Source organism: Colobus angolensis, unplaced genomic scaffold, assembly GCF_000951035.1.
Source record: "Colobus angolensis palliatus isolate OR3802 unplaced genomic scaffold, Cang.pa_1.0 Scaffold19, whole genome shotgun sequence".
In the NCBI taxonomy this organism is placed as follows: domain Eukaryota; kingdom Metazoa; phylum Chordata; class Mammalia; order Primates; family Cercopithecidae; genus Colobus; species Colobus angolensis.
The window spans coordinates 8,297,292-8,317,904 of NW_012115043.1; the positions used below are offsets into that span (position 1 = coordinate 8,297,292).

Genomic DNA, 20,613 nt, shown 5'->3' on the forward strand with positions numbered 1-20,613 from the left:
TGCACATGAGAACCATGTGGGCAGTTTTTTAAAGCCCCTCCCACCTCAACACCAAGACCAATTAATCCTGATCTCAGGGACTGGGGCTGGGAGCAAAATTAGGAGCTCTTGGAGATTCCAGTGTGTAGCCGCAGTTGAGAAATATGGCTCTGGGCTAGGGGTTCTCCAGATGTGGTTCCTGAATCCAGCAGCAGCAGCAGCACCTGGGAATGTGTTAGAAATGCAGATGATGGGGCTCTGTCCATGAATCAGAAACTCTGAGGGTGTGGCCCAGTAGTCTGTGTGGGAACAAGCCCTCTAGGAGATTCTGATGTGTACTCAAGTTCTGGCAACCACTATTCGAGTCTAGGCCAAGTAAACTACAGAGTTTTTCTCAACCAGTGAGTATTCACTGAGCATCTGCCGTAAGTTTGGTTCCATAAAGAGTGTCGTGAAAATAAAAAGACCTATCCCAGCTCCTCTCTAGCATCTGGTGGGTTAGATTCTTAGAAAAGAAATGGTGCATCAAAATGAGATGAGCCTTTGTATGGCTACACAATATTCTGTTGTGTGTCTGTGCCACATTTTGTTTATCCATTCATCTGCTGATGGACAATTGACTTATTTCCACCTTTTGGCTAATATAAATAATGCTGTTATGAACATGGGTGTACAGGTATCTCTTTGAGTCCCTGCTTTTAATACTTTGAGATCTATACCTAGGATTAGAATTACTGGATCAGGCGAGGTGTGGTGGCTCACACCTGTAATCCCAGCACTTTGGGAGGCCAAGGTGGGTGGATCACTTGAAGTCACGAGATCGAGAGTGGTGCAACCTCGTCTCTACTAAAAATACAAAAATTAGCCAGGTGTGGTGGTGTGCGTCTGTAATCCCAGCTACTTGGGAGGCTGAGGCACGAGAATCGCTTGAACCCAGGAGACAGAGGTTGCAGTGAGCTGAGATCACACCGCTGCATTCCAGCTTGGGCGACAGAGCGTGAGACCCAAAAAAAAAAAAAAAGAACTGCTGGATTATATGGTAATTCTATTTCAACGTTTTAAGGCACCACCAAACTATTTGATGTTCCCACCAACAATAAATGTTTGAGATAATGAAAAAGTTATGTATATTTTACTACAAGTTTTTATTTTTTATTTGAAACATTCAGTCACTCAGGCTGGAGTGCAGTGGTACAATCTCAGCTCACAGCTACCTCCATCTCCTGGGTTTAAGCGATTCTCCTGCCTTAGTCTCCCAAGTAGCAGGAACTACAGGCCCGTGCCACCATGCCTGGCTATTTTTTGTATTTTTAGTAGAGACGAGGTTTCATCATGTTGGCCAGGCTGGTCTCGAACTCCTGGCCTCAGGTGATCTGCCCTCCTCGGCCTCCCAAAGTGCTGGGATTACAGGCATGAGCCACTGTGCCCGGCCAACAGTTTTTAAAAAGAGATTAAGCCATGAAAACATTGTTAGAAAAGGAAGTTATGTTTCTCATGGTCAACACTGAATAAAAATTACTTCAAACACTGTATTTAATCATGTAAACGTTATGCATATAATAGTGCATGAAAAAGATGGTTTCTGCAGTCCTTTCCTTTCAGAGATGGTTACTGGTCCTTGCCTGAGCCTGGAGCCCCCTATTTTGAATATTGTGTTGAAGAAAGATAGGCAGGATGTCTTGCGAGGGCGGTGGCTACAGGGCTCTGCTGTGGACTTAGCACTTTCACATCTAGCACGATTCCTCACATGAATTGGCCAAGGAAGATGAAGGAGGGTAACACGTGGTTAGCACTGAGGCGGGGCTCAGGCCTGGCTAGTTTTCATGACAGGGGTTAGGCTGTTCGCATGTCAGCAGTTTGTTTAACTTAGTGGTTTGTTGTTGTTTGTTGCTTAGTTGGAGAGTCATTTGTTGAACGCCTCCGTGTGCCGGGCTCTGTAGCAGGAGCCAGGAACACGCACGCAGAGAGCGAGCTGACAGCGTGGTGCAGCGCTTCTCAGTCTCAGCCCGCAGCAGCATCACCAGACAGCCTTGTCCAACGGCAGATGCTGGGCGCCACCCCCAGAGTGTCCGGTTCGGAGGCCTGGTTTAGGGCCCAAGACTCCGCATTTCGAAGAGTTCCTAAGTGGTGATGATGATGCTTGTCTGGAGCCACACTTTGAGAACCACTGGACTATTGGGGTGGAAAGGCAGACAATATTGTTTTGATCAGTGTGGCTGCTGCAGTAGAAGAGAAATGCAAAGGCTGTGTAGAAGCACAGAAGAGGGGGAACCTCTTTACTCTGCCCCAGCGGGCGAGAGGGTGTTTCAGGGAGATGTGAAGCAGCTTGGTGTGTCCGCAGGATGCAAGCAGCTCAGTGCTGCTGGAACGAAAAGGAGGGCTGGGAGCAGACACAGAAAAGTCCAGAGAGGTGGGCAGAGCCTCTCCACGATGAACATACTCTAAGGCCACAGGTCATGAGAACCTAAGAGGGGGTTAGAAATGGAGCAGCAAAAGCAAATAGATCATCACCCTTTACCTTTGGCAGCCTGGAAGCCCCACCCGCCTCCCTGTAATAAACCTCGCCTCCAGAAGGAACCCGAGGCAGGCCTTGACACCGGTGTGTAAATGACTGCGGAGCCTTTTTGTTCCCGCCTCATCCCCCACCCAGCAATATTAGACGGGGATTATTGGCGGGGTGGAGGAGAAGGACTTCCTGAGGGCGGGTGGAGGGCTGAGCTGGCAGCCCTAGCCTTATGGTTCACCTATTCTGGCCTCCAGCCTGCACTCCTGGCCCCCACAACCATGGCTGGATGGGAAATGATCCCCATCTCTCTCTGTGTTAATGCATCCATCAGTCCTGCTCCTGTGACTGGAGCCACAGAGAACACAGCTAAGCCACAGGACTCCGAGGGGACAGCAGCCTTCATGTCCCCTCTAAATCCATCTGGAAACCAGGCATCCTCAGGATGGTGTCTGCATGTAGAAGCCACTTTTTTGTTGTTGTTTAGAGATGGAGTCTTGCTGTGTTGCCCAGGCTGGTCTCAAACTCCTGGGCTCAACTGATCCTCCTGCCTCCCCAAGAGTGGATTTGGGTGGATTTTACCAAGCCCAAGTCTCAACCCTCCTTCTCCAGCTGACCCAAACAAAAATGGAAATAATAAAGACAAAAGTTTGATGCAAAGTGTGGATTAAAGCATCTTTAGAAAATGTGTTTATTTTTATTGATCTATAATGTAAAATCCAAGGGAAAAGAGTGGCTGCTATGGCAGTCCAGCTTTGAGCTTTATTCATAATAAGTAACCCTCACCCTCTAGCCCTCCCTCACTGTCCCAGGACCACCTCTGATTCAGTGGTGACACTGACAAAGGAAAAACTCTTAATGCCAGTTTGATTCCTTGCCCTCTGTACATAATAAAATCATAAGACCTCACCCATCGATTATTAACCCATGCCCCAGTCACCTCCTTTCCTTCTAGGCAGGACATTGGGGTTTATGACTGTGCCTCTCCACCTACCAGGCAGGAAAACAGGTAGAATTCAGCAGGTTGTGGCCTTCTGTGCGGGGGGTCAGTCCCTTACCAAGGTGATGCTGTCAGAACGTCATAATACTGACTGGCTCAACCCACTGGGTTTTTATAAGAAGACGTAGATATTTTAATCAGCTTCAGAAGTGAACTGCAGGACCTATAAATGTCCTTTAAACATGTTTTTAAAATGTAGCTTCTAGGCTGGGCGCAGTGGCTCATGCCTATAATCCCAGCACTTTGGGAGGCTGAGGTGGGAGGATCGGTTCAGCTCAGGAGTTTGAGACCAACCTGGGCAACATAGCAAGACCCCATCTCTAAAAAAAAAAAAAATGGCTTTTACATGCAGACACCATCCTGAAGATTTCTGGTTTCCAGGTGGATTTAGATGGGACATGAAGGCTGCTGTCCCCTCGGAGTCCTGTGGCTTAGCTGTGTTCTCTGTGGCTCTAGCCACAGGAGCGGGACTCTTGGATGACCCCCAGAGAGAGGCAGGTACTAGTCTCCCAACAGGAAGACCTTTCTAACAGATGGAGGAGTGTACACGAGCAGGTGTCAATCGATCCCAGCTCAGCCTTGGCACACGGCAGGACCCAGACCTGGCAAAGGGAGGCCGGATGGATCCCAGGCTCTTTCTGAGTCAATGCATCACACGTCCCTAGAATATACCAGCTCTCCACTGCAGCAGGGCCTCTGAGCTTGCTGGGCCCTCTCTCATGAATGCCATTCCTCAGGTTTCACTCTTGGTTGGTTCTGCTTGTCCTTTAAATCTCAGCTTTAACGGCACCTCCCCCAGGAAGCCTGCCTGCATCATCCGCTTAACAGGGATTCCTCCGTTTTTCTGTTGCAGCCCTTGTTTGATTCCTTTGCAGTGCTGATTGCAGACTAATTATTTCCTTTGTGCATTGGTTTACTTGTTATTTATTATCAGTCTCTTACACTGGACTGCGAGTGCCACAAGGTCAGAGACTAGAGCTGTTTGTTTCCCATTGCATCTTTAGCACCTAGTACCGTGCCTGACACATACTAGACACATTTGTTGAAGAAATGAATGCATTAACTTCAACATTAAATTGCACTCCCAGAAGGAGAGCATTTAGAGAGTTCTCTCTTTCATTCAACATTTGAGTACTCGTTTTTTTATTGCAAATACAATCCATCGTATTAAAGGTATATTCAAATTTGGTACATAATTTTTGATCATTTTCATATAGATATACATGCCTTTTATTATGGTCAGATCTCCTTACAAAACAAACTTTGAGGGGCTAACCAAAAGCTATCATTGTCCTGAAATGTTGCCTATTTGTTGAAAGAGGCTGTGTCATCATCTAGAATGTGTAAACTTTGCCATTACAGCGGTAGCCGTTGGGGCAAGTTTTGTTCTGACTGCGTGTTGGTAGCTGGCCCAAAGAGATGTGCCCTGGAGCTTGGGCCCAGGCAACTTCTCCAGGAAGCTGCCTGCAGTGAGCACTGACACAGACACAGGGGGGTCCACCTCAGAGTATGACCTCCAAGAAGTGTTACGGGGCAGAATTAATGTTGACCCCGGTGGCTGGATCCCCCCACTGTCTTCCCGGGGCTACCTTTCATCAGTGAGCCCCTCTTTCTTCTGTCTCCAACCTTCGTTCTCTGCTCTGTTTTGCCATCTGCAGAGCAGTTTGCTGAAGCCTCTTCATAAAAAACAAAAACACAGGCTGGGTGCGGTGGCTCGCACCTGTAATCCCACCACTTTGGGAGGCCAAGGCAGGTGGATCACTTGAGGTCGGGAGTCTGAGACCAGCCTGGCCAACATGGCGAAACACTATGTCTACTAAAAATATAAAAAAATTAGCCAGGCGTGGTGGCAGGCACCTGGAATCCCAGCTACTTGGGAGGCTGAGGCAGAAGAATTGCTTGAACCCAGGAAGCGGATGTTGCAGTGAGCTGAGATTGCGCCACTGCACTCCAGCCTGGGTGACAGAGCAAGACTCAGTTTCAAAAACAAAAACAGAAACCAAAACCAAAATCCTTCACATTACCCTCACCTTACCATCACCACCACACATATACTCTTCTCTCCTCTCTTTATGGCTAAATTTCTGAAATGAGCTTTAAAAACCCTCCACATTCATTCAAGGATGTGTTCAGACATGAGTAGGGATATGACGTAAAGTTCTGGTCTTCCAAAGATCTTTGAAACTCGTAGTCTGAGCTCTAGTCTGTAATAGGCTTCTGTACTAGTCTGGTGCTAACAGTCACAGGTGAGGTATGCTAACAATCATCGCTGTGCTTGCTAGTGTGCACAACCCGAGTCAGCTGGCCGAGAAGTTCAAGCCAGGGACGAGAAAGCACTGGGGTAGCTTTGGCAGGGCCTGAGCTGGACTTCGAAGAGTGGACGAAATTTGCAAAGGTCCGGAGGAAAGAAGAGGGCATTTGAGCAGAGTTTTTCATAAGGGCATTTGTGAAGGTGGGTTGGCATAGGCTGCTTTTAGGCTCGGGCCGCTGGCTGAACCATGGGGCAGGCTGGGGCGGGATGTGGGGGCCTTTGAAGACTTTGACAGGTTGGGGCACTTCAAGGCCATGAAAAACAGCTAGGCTGTGCTTGGTGTTGGTGGGGTGGGGCAGGGCGTGCTAGGGAGAAAGGGAGTGTACAGATGGGTGGTGGGGTGGTGCCACCCAAGCCAGGCTATGACAAGATTGATCTGGTTACTGCAGGAGAGCCAGTCTGGCAGTGTAACAAGGAAGGCTGGGGCCGGTTGCCTGTGGGAAGCCTTTGCAGTGCGGCATGGCGAGGGCCTAACCCATGGAAACATGGGAGTTCATGACCCACTAAGGGCAAAGGATAGACCGAGCTGGCTCTGAGATATTGAGCCTTGGAGAAGTGGGGCCCAGGTGTTCTCTGATGAGGCATTCCACCATCAAGCTGTAATCTAGGCCGTAACACATCCTCTAATTGCAATATTGCAAAAAATACATGGACTGTATTTGAACCCTGAATTTTACAAACTGTTAAAAAGTTATGACCTATTTGGAAAATTTTGAATTCTAATTAAATTTGACAGTCTTAAGGTTTTAATTGTTAACTAGGTGGGGTCATGGTACTGTGGTTTTAAGAGCCCTTATATTTTAGAGAAACATACTGAAATATGTACAGATGAAATATATCTGGTTCTGTTTCCAAGTTATCCAGGTAGATAAGGGGAGAATGGCTTAGCATAGATGAGACAGGACTGTTTGTGAATTGTACGCTGTCCAAGCTGGGTGACATGGGGTTCGTTTCTCTCCTCTCTCTACATTGTATACATTTGAAATTTTCTGTAAAAACATTCTGGTCCTTGGGTAATGCAGGTCCTACACCCTGGGCCTCACAATTCCCAATCAGAAATCACGAGAGGCATTTTGAGCTGTGCCATGTTAATCTCTTGTTACCTTTCAAAACAGGAATTCTGGCCACTTCTGTTTTGCCTAGAGCAGGAAAAACGCATAGACAGGAAAGAAATCATGCCTTGGCTTTATTTGGAAAAACAAACTGTGAGAGACACGTGATCCCCCTGTGTCAGAATCATGGGAGGAGTCCAACCAACTGGCGGCAAAGTCAAAACTCAGAAGAGCAAAGGCAAATTTTTAGCTGGAAATAAATGCTTCTTTTAGAAGAGTCAGTCCCAGTGGAGGATTTCTGGCAGTGGAGCACTTGGCATGAGTGTGAAAGCTGAGACCGAGTTGAAAAATGGTAGCCCAGGGTGTAGCGGCCAGCATAAGGCCAGTGCTATGCAGTCACATGTCACAGCTCAGGGAACAGAAAGGCCTGCTGTTGTCACCTCTGATATTGGTTGTCCCGGTGCCCACCCTCATGGCACCTGTACTCTCACATGCCACAAAGACAGGAGGCTGCTCTGACAGTGTCCCAGCTGTGCAAGGCGGGGACACCCACTAGCCATTACATGCTGGGGGAGGGCCTATGAACTTCCTTGGCAGGCCATCTCCCAGGCTACAGGGCAGAAATCAGATTTCTTTTTCTTTTCTTTTCTTTTTTTTTTTTTCTTGAGACAGAGTCTTCCTCTGTCGCCCAGGCTGGAGTGCAGTGGCGTGATCTCGGCTCACTGCAAGCTCCACCTCCCGGGTTCACACCATTCTCCTGCCTCAGCCTCCTGAGTAGCTGGGACTACAGGCGCCTGCCACCGCGACCGGCTAATTTTTTGTATTTTTAGTAGAGACAGGGTTTCACCGTGTTAGCCAGGATGGTCTCGATCTCCTGACCTCGTGATCCACCCGCCTCGGCCTCCCAAAGTGCTGGGATTACAGGCGTGAGCCACTGTGCCCGGCCCAGATTTCTTTTTCAATGAGTGGCCCCAAACAGAAGCCATTTGCACACAGGTAAGCTAGAAAGCTAGGAGGGATCATTTTACACCTGAGCAAGTGATCTCATTTCTCCTCCTTTTTTGAGGAGAAGAAATATATGAGGGAATTAAGGTGGGTGCGCATTCTTTGGGAAAGGAGCAAGCATGAAACAGGTGTTGAGAGTTCAGATTAGTAACATGTGCGGACCCGCTCTGCACCAGGCACTGCGGGAAGCGCAGCGATGGATGAGCCGTGGTCCTTGCCTTCAAGGAGAGTGTGCGGGAGCCAGGAAATTCCAGGTGCACAAAATCTAGATAAATACTGAAGGACACATAAGTCCTGTGACCCAAGCAAAGTAACTTACTTAGCCAAAGTCAAACTTCGGGCAAATCACTTAAATCTCTATTTTTCACCTATAAAATGGTGTAATTCTTGCCTTGCTTACCCCATCAGGTTATAGAGTTATAAGGATCAAAGCTACTACAATAAAATAACAATGAGAAGGAGGGGAAGGAGGAGGAGGGAGAGGAGGAGGAGGAGCAGGAGGAGGAGGAGGAGACAAGGCTTTCTTGACCTTGCTGACCTACAGACCTGTGACTGGTGCCCAAGGATGAACTCCGCTATGGATGGCAGCCAGGACCAGGGCAGGTTCCTGATGCAGATGGCTGTCCACTCCCAGCCAGTCCTGGAGCACTGGTGCCCTGTGCCCTCATTCACAAAGCTGGTTCCCCTGGGCACCTTGTCACAGGCCTAGTAGCTGCCTTGACATGAGCAACCTCTCTAACTCGTTCAAATTCACCTGACAGATGGTGAAGGTGCTTAGTCCTAGTATTCTTAAGAAATATCAGAGCTTAAGAGCCAGAAGGAAGCTTCCAGAACATAGCATCCACACACATCCCGTCCCCATCCCCACCCCCACCGTTTGTATGAAGGGCAACGGAGGCTGCAGCAGAAAACGTAACCCACTGAGGTACTGGGACAGCTGATGCTGGAATCTCATTCTCTGGACTCCCCTGGTCCAACATAGCTGCTTCTCTTTCCAAGAAAGGTTTTTCCAACACCAACTCTACTGCCTTTAATATCCTTAGTCTTTCCTGCCCCCAAATACCTCATTTGGTCCTAACTTCCAATAAAGTGTATTTAGGGCAAGAGAAAAAGGAAACGTTCCCCAAGTCACATTTTCCCAAGCCCTCTGTTCTTTTTCATTCTTCGGGAAAGTGATTCCTAAATGCCCATGAGGGCATGTGACCCTACTAATAATATGGGTTCACAGAGACGAAGATGAGGGGTTCCTATCTTCATGAGGCTCTTGTTTAGCTAGCAGTAGAATGCCGTCTTGATGAAACCTTTTTGAACCCCCACTACAGGAAAAGAAAACCCTTCCAGTCCAGTTCCCTTTAGTCCTGTGTGCAAAGAGAAAGTTTCTCATTGCTACATCTCTTTACTTTGAGTTTTTTGCATTTATGCCTGGCTGGCAGCTTCCGCCCTGCTGGCTGTGGGCCCAGGCAGTATTGTGAGCACAGGAAAGGCTGGCAGCCTCACTTAGGGAGTCTCACCCTGCGCTGTGTCTCTTCCTGACCCCGGGGGTCTACATGAGGCCTCATGGTTGCTCCATTCTGCTCCCTGCTGCCCCTAAAGCATTCGGTTTGCCCCCCAGCTGAATGGTTGTCTTACTCCAGTTTGGCCCGGAGGGCCTGCTTTGATATCCTCCAGACTCCCTCTTCCCTAGTCACCATCTTGGTGTAGTTGAGTTACTTTAAGGCCTTGAAAATAAGAATAGTATAGCCCAGTGGAGACTCTGCTATCCCAAGTAAGAAGACTGGTGTCCAGTGAAAGGTTGGACTGGAGAGTCTGCCATTCCGTCATGCTGTAACATTTCTGAAAATGCATAGCCTAAGGTTGACAGCCGGAAAAATCAGTAGGGTTCTGCTGTGTGTGTCCAGACCTAGAAGTAAGAACTAAGCCTGGGACCAACGCCTCATAGCGTTTTAAACGAACCTGGGTACCAGCTATCTCTTCTGATTTTCCCACTCTCAGATAAGGTCCCCTAGTTAGGGAGCATGACGCCGGGGGGTGGGATTCTGCGGGGCCAATGTAACGTTTACACTCTTGTGAGACAGTGTGGTGGTCTACGGAAGAATTCCCAGAAGAGGTGGTGTTCCTTTCCCCTTTTCTCCATTTACCCGCCTTCCTTGTGTCGAAATACTGATGAACGGACCCCAGGTGGCACAGCTTGATCTCCAACTCTGATAGAGCCCACAGGACACCCTGGGTCTACCTTAACGAGCCATGACATGCCAATTCTTTGCTTTTCTGGAGAAACCTTGGCTAGAAAGTCTGTTTAATTACCATGGAGATAATCTTTTAAACATAGATTTACATTCTTTAAAGACTTTTTCCCTGTGGGAGTAGGAAAGTTCATCTGCACATAGCATGTTTATTTTCATTTCCAGGGGAGGAACTGTTTTCTAGTAGTTAGCAAGAAGCTTGAGCCCTGGAGGAATTTCTTTTTTTAAAGTCTGTTCCTCTTTGCTGATAGTGCGTCAATTATATTGTAATAATTAGTTTACAGTGTGGTCATATTTTTTTTCCAGCTTAAGCTCTGTACTTCACTCTGCGATTCCAGGCCTGTAATTATTTAACATTTGTCAAGCATCCCTATCAGATTGGGTTCTATGGTTACTCTAAACGTGGGTATCAAGAGTCAATGTCCTCAGGGGTTTCTCATCAGGAAGGTCATACTGGCAAAGCCAGCAGCCACAAAGACCTATTTAGGTTGGTGCAAAAGCAATTGCGGTTTTTGCATGAAAGTAATGGCAAAAACCGCAATTATTTTTGCACCAACTTAATACTTGGCGCTGTGGTCAGTGAGACACGAATTTTTCCCACCTGGGGTGGCCCTGCAGGTTTGCCAAATTCTTCCCCGCTAGAATGCCAGCTTGGATGAGTAGGGGTTCTATTGTATTCAACCTGGCAGCCCCAAGACCCAGAGTAATTCCTGGCTCATAATAGGTGCTGACTAAGCAGATGCTGAAAGTCAACAGGTCTTGACGTGTGTGTCAAATAGGAACAATGGACAAAATAAAGCAGAGTTCGGTGGGCTCCTGGCTCTGGCCTGGGCAGCCCTAGTCCTTCTTTCCCCACATCACTTAAGAGCAGGTGGTCCTGAGTGGTTGCGGGACCTGATTCTGGAGGCCAAGACTCTGGGCCTTGAAGATTTACCTCTGGGGATTCAGAAAAGAGGAGAAAAGGAGTAATTATATTGAACAGAGAATTAGAAGATAAGGAAAATCCCTTTGTGAGAAACTCTAAATCTTGAGCATGGATCTCTGTGTCCAGGTCCTGATGGGGAGAACAGCTGGTCCAAGAAGTACCCGTCCTGTGGGGGCCTGCTGCAGTCCCCCATAGACCTGCACAGTGACATCCTCCAGTATGACGCCAGCCTCACGCCCCTCAAGTTCCAAGGCTACAATCTGTCTGCCAACGAGCAGTTTCTCCTGACCAACAACGGCCATTCAGGTGAGGGAGAGGCCTTGGAGACCTGAGGGGTATGTCTGGGTCTCCCTGGCTGTCAGGCCTGTCCTTTTCCATCTGGCAGGGAAGGGTTCTGCAGAAGCATCCAGAAGAAGGGATGGGGCCGGGGCGCCTTTGAGAGATTCCAGGAGCACTCTCTCCAGGGGATGTTGGAGGCCCTGGGCTCTGATGGTCCTGCCAGGGCTGCACTTCCCAGAAGAAGCACATCTCTCAGGATGGGGCAGGAGACAGACCTGAGCCCCGTTGTTTATTGGCTGTGCAGCTGGAGTGAATTCTGGACCATCATAAATGACTCAAGGAACCACACAGTTTAGGAGGGGCACCCAGGCTTTGGAGTCAGACCAACCTGGACTTGAACCCTGGCTTGACTGCTTATGAGCCATGAGCCTCTAGGTGAGAATTTTAGCCTCCTTGAACTTCCATCTGGAAATGGACATATTAATGGGTACCAGGAAGACTGCAGATTATATATGTTGGGGTCGACATGCAGAGTGAAGTAAATGCTTCATAAATAGCAGTCACCATTGTTGTTATACAATTCTAAAGCTCGGAAGGTACTTCACTAAAGGTTCCAGGTGTCTGATCCATCAATATGTAAATAAACACCCATCCGTTGATCTAGCGTTAGTGTTTCTGGCATCATTTTCCAGGGGGAACCAAGAAGGTGCTGGTGCCACTGGAGTTGCTTTGGGGAAGAGGGGACATTCTCAGGGAAAGAGCCCAGGTGTCTGACCTTTAGGCTGCATCTCTGCTCTGCACCTCACTCCATCCACCTGCCTCTCTCTGGGCTCCAGGGAGGGAGTGTTGCCTACCTGACTGCTCTCTGGCAGTGCACAGCTGGCCGGGGCTCTGAAGGCTGCTCCTCCACTCCCCGCAGTGAAGCTGAACCTGCCCTCGGACATGCACATCCAGGGCCTCCAGTCTCGCTACAGTGCCACGCAGCTGCACCTGCACTGGGGGAACCCGAATGACCCACACGGCTCTGAGCACACTGTCAGCGGACAGCACTTTGCCGCCGAGGTAAGTAGGGCTGCCAGTCTGGCAGAGGCTGCTCTGCAGTGGGTGGTGTGGCACCCTCTCGACCTGGCTGCTGTGCAGATAACAACAGAGCCTGGGACAGGCTGCCTTCAGGCTATCTGCCCCATCTCTGGCCCTGGCACAGGGGGTGCAGCCACGCCAGCCCACAGCTCATCTGCACTGTCCTGGTCCCTTTCTTCTCCTGAACATGCTGAGTTTGTCCCTGTGTCTTTTACCGAGTGATGCTGCTGGGGAAGCAGTATTCCCAGGGTGGCCCAGCGGGACATATGTGCCCTTCTTTTAGACATCGCCTTCCTATCTGTGCAGATGAAAATCTCCTGCTGACTCACACTGGGCTCATTGCTCCCCCAAACTTCTCAGCCTTTCTTCATATGTCAGGCTGTTTGCATCTTTTTGATGCTATCTTTCCTTTCACTCGGCACGGGTTGTGTTTAGAACATGGGGACACGGGTCTAGGGCCACTCTTCTACCTGGCCACAAGTCTAGGGGTGCCTGACAGTCTAATGTGTTGGGCACAATGGCAAGCAGACTCACTAGGGACAAGATGCCACCCAGGGCAGCATCGTGTCATGTCGCCTTGAGGTGCTACCCCAAAATGCCTAAAGAAAATTAGAGGAAGGGCAGAGCATTTGTCCTATGCAACTGCAGGATGGGGTGGGGCAAGGAGGGGGTTGAGATGCTCCACTTTGGAACTCCAATAGCCCTGAACTGGGCGTGTGGCTCTGAATATTTACAGGGAAATACAAGGAGATAAATGCTACTGACTGATCAGCCAGGGGAGTCCATGGCCAATAGCGACCATTCCCCTCTGTTCATAACTGCTGAACTGCTTAATGTCTCAGGCTAATCATAGGTCTACTTGCAAGCATGGAAGGGGTAGGATCTGACTCAAAAGGATGGCACCACTGGAGGTTCACATATTTCAGAGCAGGCCCTTCCCTGAAGCTCAAGAACTGAAATTTCCTCCAGGCTAATTGCAGTGTTGAGACTTCTGCTTTCCCCATGGGGAATAAAGAAGGTGTAAACCAAAAAGTGTCTGAGACTCAATCCATTTAGAAGTTTATTTTGCCAAGGTTAAGGATGCATGCCTGGGAAACAGGGGCACAAGTCTATGCCTTTCTCCAAAGATGATCTTGAGGGCTTCACTATTTAAAGGCGAAAGGGCAGATACTGGGGAAAGAGGGAGAAATGTTTAAAAGGTGTGGGGAGGTAAGAGGCAAGAGGTCACATCTTCTGAGTTTTTGATCGGCCATTCACATGTGAGATGAGGTAGAGGAATAGTCACTTGTGCGTTCATGTAGCTCAGTGAATCTGCATTCTTACAAGATAAAATAGACATGGGCAGAGGAAGGAATTAGATATGCATTTGTCTCAGGTAAGCAGAGGGATGACTTTGAGTTCTGTCCTTTGTCCTGAACCCGTAAAGATAAGTTACCCATTGACACTGTCAGGGTGAAATTCAACAGAACTGCTTTCGGGTAAAGACCCTGCGGCCCACAGGGAATTTCCTAGTGGGCAAAATGTGAGGTGTGTAGCTTTTGTATCTTTGTAGCCATCTTATTTAGGAATAGAATGGGAGGCAGGTTTGCCTGATGCAGCTCCCAGCTTGACTTTTCCCTTTGGCTTAGTGATTTGGGGGTCTCAAGATTTATTTTCCTTTCACAAAGGAGGTTAGGGTGTAGATTGGCAGGGTTTATGTATTTAACAATATTTCCTTTTTTTTTTTTTTTTTTTGAGACGGAGTCTTGCTCTGTGGCCCAGGCTGGAGTGCAGTGGCGCGATCTCGGCTCACTGCAAGCTCCACCTCCTTGGTTGATGTCATTCTCCTGCCTCAGCCTCCCGAGTAGCTGGGACTACAGGCGCCCGCCACCACGCCCGGCTAGTTTTTTTTGTATTTTTAGTAGAGACGGGGTTTCACTGTGTTCGCCAGAATGGTCTCAATCTCCTGACCTCGTGATTCACCCGCCTCGGCCTCCCAGAGTGCTGGGATTACGGGCATGAGGCACTGTGCGCAGCCTAAAAATATTTCTACTTCTTGTATTTTCTGCTCTTAAGTCACATCATCAGACCAAGGGTCTGGTTAAGATGGACCATAAATGCCAATACTAGAGAAAAGACATCAAAGTATCCCTCAGGTGGGTCCTCTAAGGAAGGACCTTGAAAGTGTAGTGGTTCTTTTGGATGCAGTCCATAGAAGAAGATTCTGGCAGGGCGCGGTGGCTCACGCCTATAATCCTAGCACTTTTGGAGGCTGAGGCAGGTGAATCACCTGAGGTCGGGAGTTCGAGACCAGCCTGACCAACATGGTGAAACCCCATCTCTACTAAAAATGCAAAATTAGCCAGGCTTGGTGGCACATGCCTGTAATCCCAGCTACTCGGGAGGCTGAGGCAGGAGAATCGCTTGAACCTGGGAGGCGGAGGTTGCAGTGAGTTGAGATCACACCATCGCACTCCAGCCTGGGCAACAAGAGCGAAACTCCAACTCAAAAAAAAAAGAGATTCTTTCTATCTTAATCTCCTCAACAGGGAGCTCCTTTATGCTTGGATTAGTCTTCACTTCCTCTGAACACAGTAAGAAAAGTACAGACAAACCACAAGCTCAAAGGTCAGCTGTAAAAGGAAATAGGGACTTAGGACCTCAGAGGTTTTAATCATATAGAATTCAGCTCTGTTTCTCAAAGTGATGCCAGGCTGAGATGGTGTGGGCAGTGTGGCAGACTAAGTCCTTTGAGGGGAAGAGAGTGAAGCAGGAGCTCTTAAGAAATCCTTAATAGAGGACCACTTAAAAGAAGAAATAATTTGATATATAACTTTTTTTAATTAGAAGGAGCCACTTAAAGTTCAAAATGAGGGAATTAAGCTGTATTCAATAATATGTGTTGAATTATATTTATAAACACATGAGATGGAAAAGGATGAATGAAAAGAGAAAAGAAATAGAGATAAAATCTCCATATGTCATAGTCTCAAGGACAAAAACCAACAAAAATGTGTAGGTTGTGTAAACCAAAAATAAATTCTAAGCCCCCCACCCCACCTCCCTGCCATCTGAATGGACCCCTCCTCTTGGCCAACGGCATTCCAAAGTTAACATGAAAACTAGTTCAGGCCATGATGTGAAGAGGGAGTTGGACATGACCCATTATACCCTCCTCCCTTTTGGAATTCAGGAAAAGCCCACCTTCATTAACATCAACACAGACCTTAGGTCTGATCAGAAATATTTACAGTCTATTCTCTCTGAAGCCTGCTACGTGGAGGCTTCATCTGCATGATAAAATCTTGTTCTCTACAACCCCTCGTTGGAACCCAGACATTCCTTTCTATTGATAACTCTCAGCCGATTGCCAGTTAAATCTACCTGTGTCCTGGAAGCTACCATTTTGAGTTGTCCTGCCCTTCCTGATCAAACCAGTGTATCTTTTTTTTTTTTTTTTTGAGACGGAGTCTCGCTCTGTCGCCCAGGCTGGAGTGCAGTGGTGCGATCTTGGCTCACTGCAAGCTCCGCCTCCCGGGTTTACGCCATTCTCCTGCCTCAGCCTCCCAAGTAGCTGGGACTACAGGCGCCCGCCACCTCGCCTGGCTAGTTTTTTGTATTTTTTAGTAGAAACGGGGTTTCACCTTGTTAGCCAGGATGGTCTCGATCTGCTGACTTCGTGATCTGCCCGTCTCGGCCTTCCAAAGTGCTGGGATTACAGGCGTGAGCCACCGCGCCCGGCAAACCAGTGTATCTTGCACGTATTGATTGATGTATTATGTCTCTAAAATGTATCAAAACAAGCCGTGCCCTGACCACCTTGGGCACATGTCCTTATCTTTGGCAAAATAAGGGGAGGGTCTGAGATACCTAACCTAGTCTGGGGGGCTGTGGGGGCTAGGGTTCTGTCCTCACAGTTGGATTCAAGTCTTCTGCAGAAGCGACAGGCTCCCATGAGTCACTTATCCCCTAATGGGTGGCTTCTCCCCTACTGCAGCTGCACATTGTCCATTATAACTCAGACCTTTATCCTGACGCCAGCACTGCCAGCAACAAGTCAGAAGGCCTCGCTGTCCTAGCTGTTCTCATTGAGGTAAGAGCTATTTAAAAAGGTGAAATTTGAAGCAGGGATGAGACTGGGATTCCACCTTTTGTTCCATGCATACCTGTTGACAATCAGCTGTTCCTGTGTCAGCTGTGTCAACTCCAGAGCAGGGGGTATCCTTCTGTAGTGCACCTTTTCTCTTGGCCTGGAGGCAGCACCTTCTGTGCCTGGGCAGCAGAAATGGGGAATGTTCTTTGGTCCATTGGAAACATGGGCCCCAACGTCTAGCTCTGTTGCATAAGGCATGGAATTGCCCGGTTGGGGAGCACCTGTGCTGGAAAGGGTCATCATACTCCATCCGCCCCATCAGATGCCTGAACTCTTGATACAACTCCTGCTATCCAAGCGCCATCCTCTAGATCAGCAGTCCCCAACCTTTTTGGCACCAGGGACCAGTTTCATAGAAGACAATTTTTCCACGGACCAGGGAGCAGGGAGGGAGGTGGTTTTGGGATGAAACTGTTCCACCTCACATCATCAAGCATTAGTTAGATTCCACAAGGAACACATAGCCTAGATCCCTTGCGTGCGCAGTTCACAATAGAGTTTGTGCTCCTATGAGAATGGGAGGCCTCTGCTGATTTGACAGGGGGCGGAGCTCAGGCTATAATGCTTGCTTGCCCGCTGCTCACCTCCTGCTGTGCAGCCCGGTTCGTAACAGGGCGCAGACTGGTACGGGCCCACCATCTGGGCGTTGGGGACCCCTGCTCTATATGGACCCTGGAATGAATTCTTTCTTTATCCCAAGAAACAGGAATGTCTTCTGATTGACTTGCATGTTTTTTGTCCGAATGAGGCAGCACGTACCTCATTTCCCAACATGCTCATTGGTCTGATGTGGCTTTTGTGAACTCAGAGCTCCTTAAGTTCTGGGTGACATGGATGTTAGTCGCAGACTTCAGGCTCACATCTGGATCATCAAGAGCACACACTGTACCCCATACCCCAGGACATTCAAGCCCAATGCCTTAAGCTGAAAACAGGACATCCTGAGATGCAAGAAGGCAGGACCATTACACTAACTCCCAAGAGCCTAGTGATCCATCCTAATTGTCCAGTAAAGCGGATCCTTCAGGCAGTGGTGGCAACATACCCACAGCCTTGCCCGTCAATCCCGGCTCAGCCCATCCTGTTCTGTCCCAGTGTAACCTGCCCTGTCTCTGTTGCAGATGGGCCCCTTCAATCCATCCTATGACAAGATCTTCAGTCACCTTCAACATGTAAAGTACAAAGGTGAGGGGTCCTTGCACGCATATTCACTCTCTGCTGGAGAAGGAGGTAGTCAGCCCTGTGTGACTTTAAGAAAAATAAATGCAAGGGGCAGGAGCTGTCTGTGTCCACCAGGTTAAGAGGAGCAGGTTGTTGAACGATGTTGCAACCAGGTCCTGGGGTTAGATGACCCTGAAAGGGGCTAGTTCATGTTTCTAGGCTCAGTCACCCTGTTTAGCTGCACTTGTGCCCTAGGGAGGGAGACTGACAGCATCACCTCTGCAACGTGTCTCTCTAGGTCAGGAAGCATTCATTCCGGGATTCAACATTGAAGAGCTGCTTCCGGAGAGGACTGCTGAATATTACCGCTACCGGGGGTCCCTGACCACACCCCCTTGCAACCCTACTGTGCTCTGGACAGTTTTCCGAAACCCCGTGCAGATTTCCCAGGAGCAGGTAACTGTCGTGCCAAACTCAGCCAGAGTCCACACGGCACCTCAGTCCCCATCATCCCCCATATCATAATCAGCGACTTGATTTCCTCACTTAGTTTCATTGGCAGCTCTTCAAAACCTCTCCAAATATCACAGTTGTCTGAAAGCACTGCCGAAATTCCAGGCTGAGATTCAAAAGAAATCAGGCTAGGCAAATACATGTCTCCTAGTTCTTTTTAAAAAAGAGCTATAAAGCTGCATTTGCTAATATATCCTCAGTGGCTGAGGTGGCATTCTCTTCCCAGGCAGGAGAGAGCCTGGTTCCTTTACAGGGTAGAATAAAGACAGGATCAGATGAAATCATTTAACAAATGGGATTGCAGCAATGACTAAGTGAGGGTCCCTGTCCCCCAAGAAGCTCAAGGTCTAATGCAAACTGGGGAACAAAATCCTTAGCCATCATCTCTAAAGTTTCTTATTTGATAGGAGATGGGAGAGAAGAGTAGAAGTTTGTGGGATGACCTGCGGGTTAGTGACAAAGCTGAGCCCCAAAGTTAGGTCATCTGAGTTCCATGTCACTGCTTGTACCTGTACTCCACAACCTAAATTCATGAGAAGAAAAATGGCTCCCCAGGAGACGGGGCTGGGGCCAGCACTGCACCCTGGCTCACAGCACCACCCCAGCTTCACGTGGCCAAGGCAGCCTCACAGCTGCTTCATTTCTTTACAATAAGCTTCTGCTCTGAGTCCCCTGGTAAATGGCAGCAGGTGGGTGGACAGGAATGAGGACGTGATGAACCAAGAGATGGATGAAACATGTGGGGAAGCAGCAACATCCTACCCCAGAAACTGCCTTGGGAATGGGTTATGTAATCTATGTAGGTGCATGAAAATGCCATGGAACCTGTAGTCAGATGACCTGTGAAACTCTTACCTCCCTCCTTTATTCCTTCTGATGTGACCATCAGAACAAGCCCTGCGACCCTCTGGTTGAGAGCTGGGCTCTAATTTAAGTTCATGAGAGGAACGCAGTCTCCGTGGGAGGCTAAGGAGCACTCCATCACCCCGGGTTTCCCTCCACGCAGGGCAGATTCTGGGTATAACTGGGAACTAACAGCACTGCCCTTCCCTGGAGTCTCGGGTGCTGGGAAGACAAACCCAGCGCTGCGCAGCTTCCAGTCACCCACTGTGGAGGGAAGCAGTTCTCCAGCTTTCCTGCTGCTTTCTAATATCTCCCACCCAGCCCCACAGAAGCTGGTTCCAGAGGCTTCTTCCAGGTGCAAGAGGTTAGAGCTAACCTCTTGCCAAGGGGTCAGGCGAGGAGCTCATTCTGCCTGCGGGCTATTTCTGCTCTTGCCCTCAGCTGCTGGCTTTGGAGACAGCCCTGTACTGCACACACATGGACGACCCTTCCCCCAGAGAAATGATCAACAATTTCCGGCAGGTCCAGAAGTTCGATGAGAGGCTGGTATACACCTCCTTCTCCCAAGGTGAGGAGAGGTAGTGCTGGGGGGAGGGGGTGCGGGAGAGTGGTGCCAAGACATTGGACTCTTCTGTGTGAATTCAGCTCTGGCACTGATGCCCTCAAGAAGTTAGCTGAGGGCTCCCTGGCTGCCACGGGAGCCAGGTGCCTTGTGAGACTAGGTGCGGGGCTCACTGGGGTCCCCCTTCACTGAGTCTTTGCAGAGAAGCAAAAAGCCGTGGCCCCCAGGCAAATGGACTAGAGCTCTCTTTAAGCCTGGGAGTCTTGCACAGATGGGGAAGAGAGAATTCTTTGGGGACTTCTCTGTTCCAGACAATGATCCCTTCTCCTAAGACACAGGATAGGACCCTTTCCATGAGATCAGACTTCTAACTTCCCTCCCTAGGCTTTCTTGGCATCAAAGGCTGCAGCCAGCCTATCTTAGGCCTGGCCGGGTGATTCGCACACCACCACCAAATGAGCAGGAATGTTCCTATGTTAGAGGTAAAACAGTGGGTGTAACCCACGTCCATGACTAATGTAGCAGGGCCCGTTAGGCAAGGAAGCACCCCTGTGCACTGCATTTTTGTCTAACCTCCTTGGAGCTTGCATAAGCACAAGCACATAAGTTCCCAATTGAACAAAGCTTAATAGCTTGGTTTCTTCCTAATGCTACGAGGGCTCAGGTCTCCCTTTTACAGCTGTAACCAATAACTCCCCAGTAGGACGTTAACCTTTTTCCTTGCTCTGTGCCTACATCAACACTGCTGGAAACTGGGCATCAGGGGAAAGGGGTGAGGGAGCACTCTCTTCAGATCTGAGTTCACTTTCAGGCTCACTTTCTTACTGTAGATTCTCAACTGGTTCCCAACTTGGGAATCTTCATGGCTGGTCTGTGCATTTCCATTTCATCCCCAGCATCACGTGTGGCTCAAACAGGGCCAGGTGTTCATATTTAAAGATAACCCGTTCACACCTGCAATCCCAGCACTTTGGGAGGCCAAGGCAAGCGGATCACCTGAGGTCAGGAGTTCAAGTCCAGCCTGA

The 20,613-nt window shown here is 48.9% G+C and overlaps 1 protein-coding gene across 1 annotated transcript in view; it reads left to right on the forward strand.

The window, feature by feature from the left end:
• Positions 1-20,613, forward strand: part of CA12 (carbonic anhydrase XII) — a 65,969-nt gene that overhangs the window by 32,364 nt on the left and 12,992 nt on the right. The window contains exons 2-7 of the mRNA XM_011940432.1: positions 11,145-11,324; positions 12,217-12,359; positions 16,354-16,449; positions 17,631-17,694; positions 17,969-18,126; positions 19,468-19,594. Of these exons, the coding sequence (XP_011795822.1) occupies positions 11,145-11,324; positions 12,217-12,359; positions 16,354-16,449; positions 17,631-17,694; positions 17,969-18,126; positions 19,468-19,594 (768 nt within the window). The remainder of the gene's footprint in view (positions 1-11,144; positions 11,325-12,216; positions 12,360-16,353; positions 16,450-17,630; positions 17,695-17,968; positions 18,127-19,467; positions 19,595-20,613) is intronic.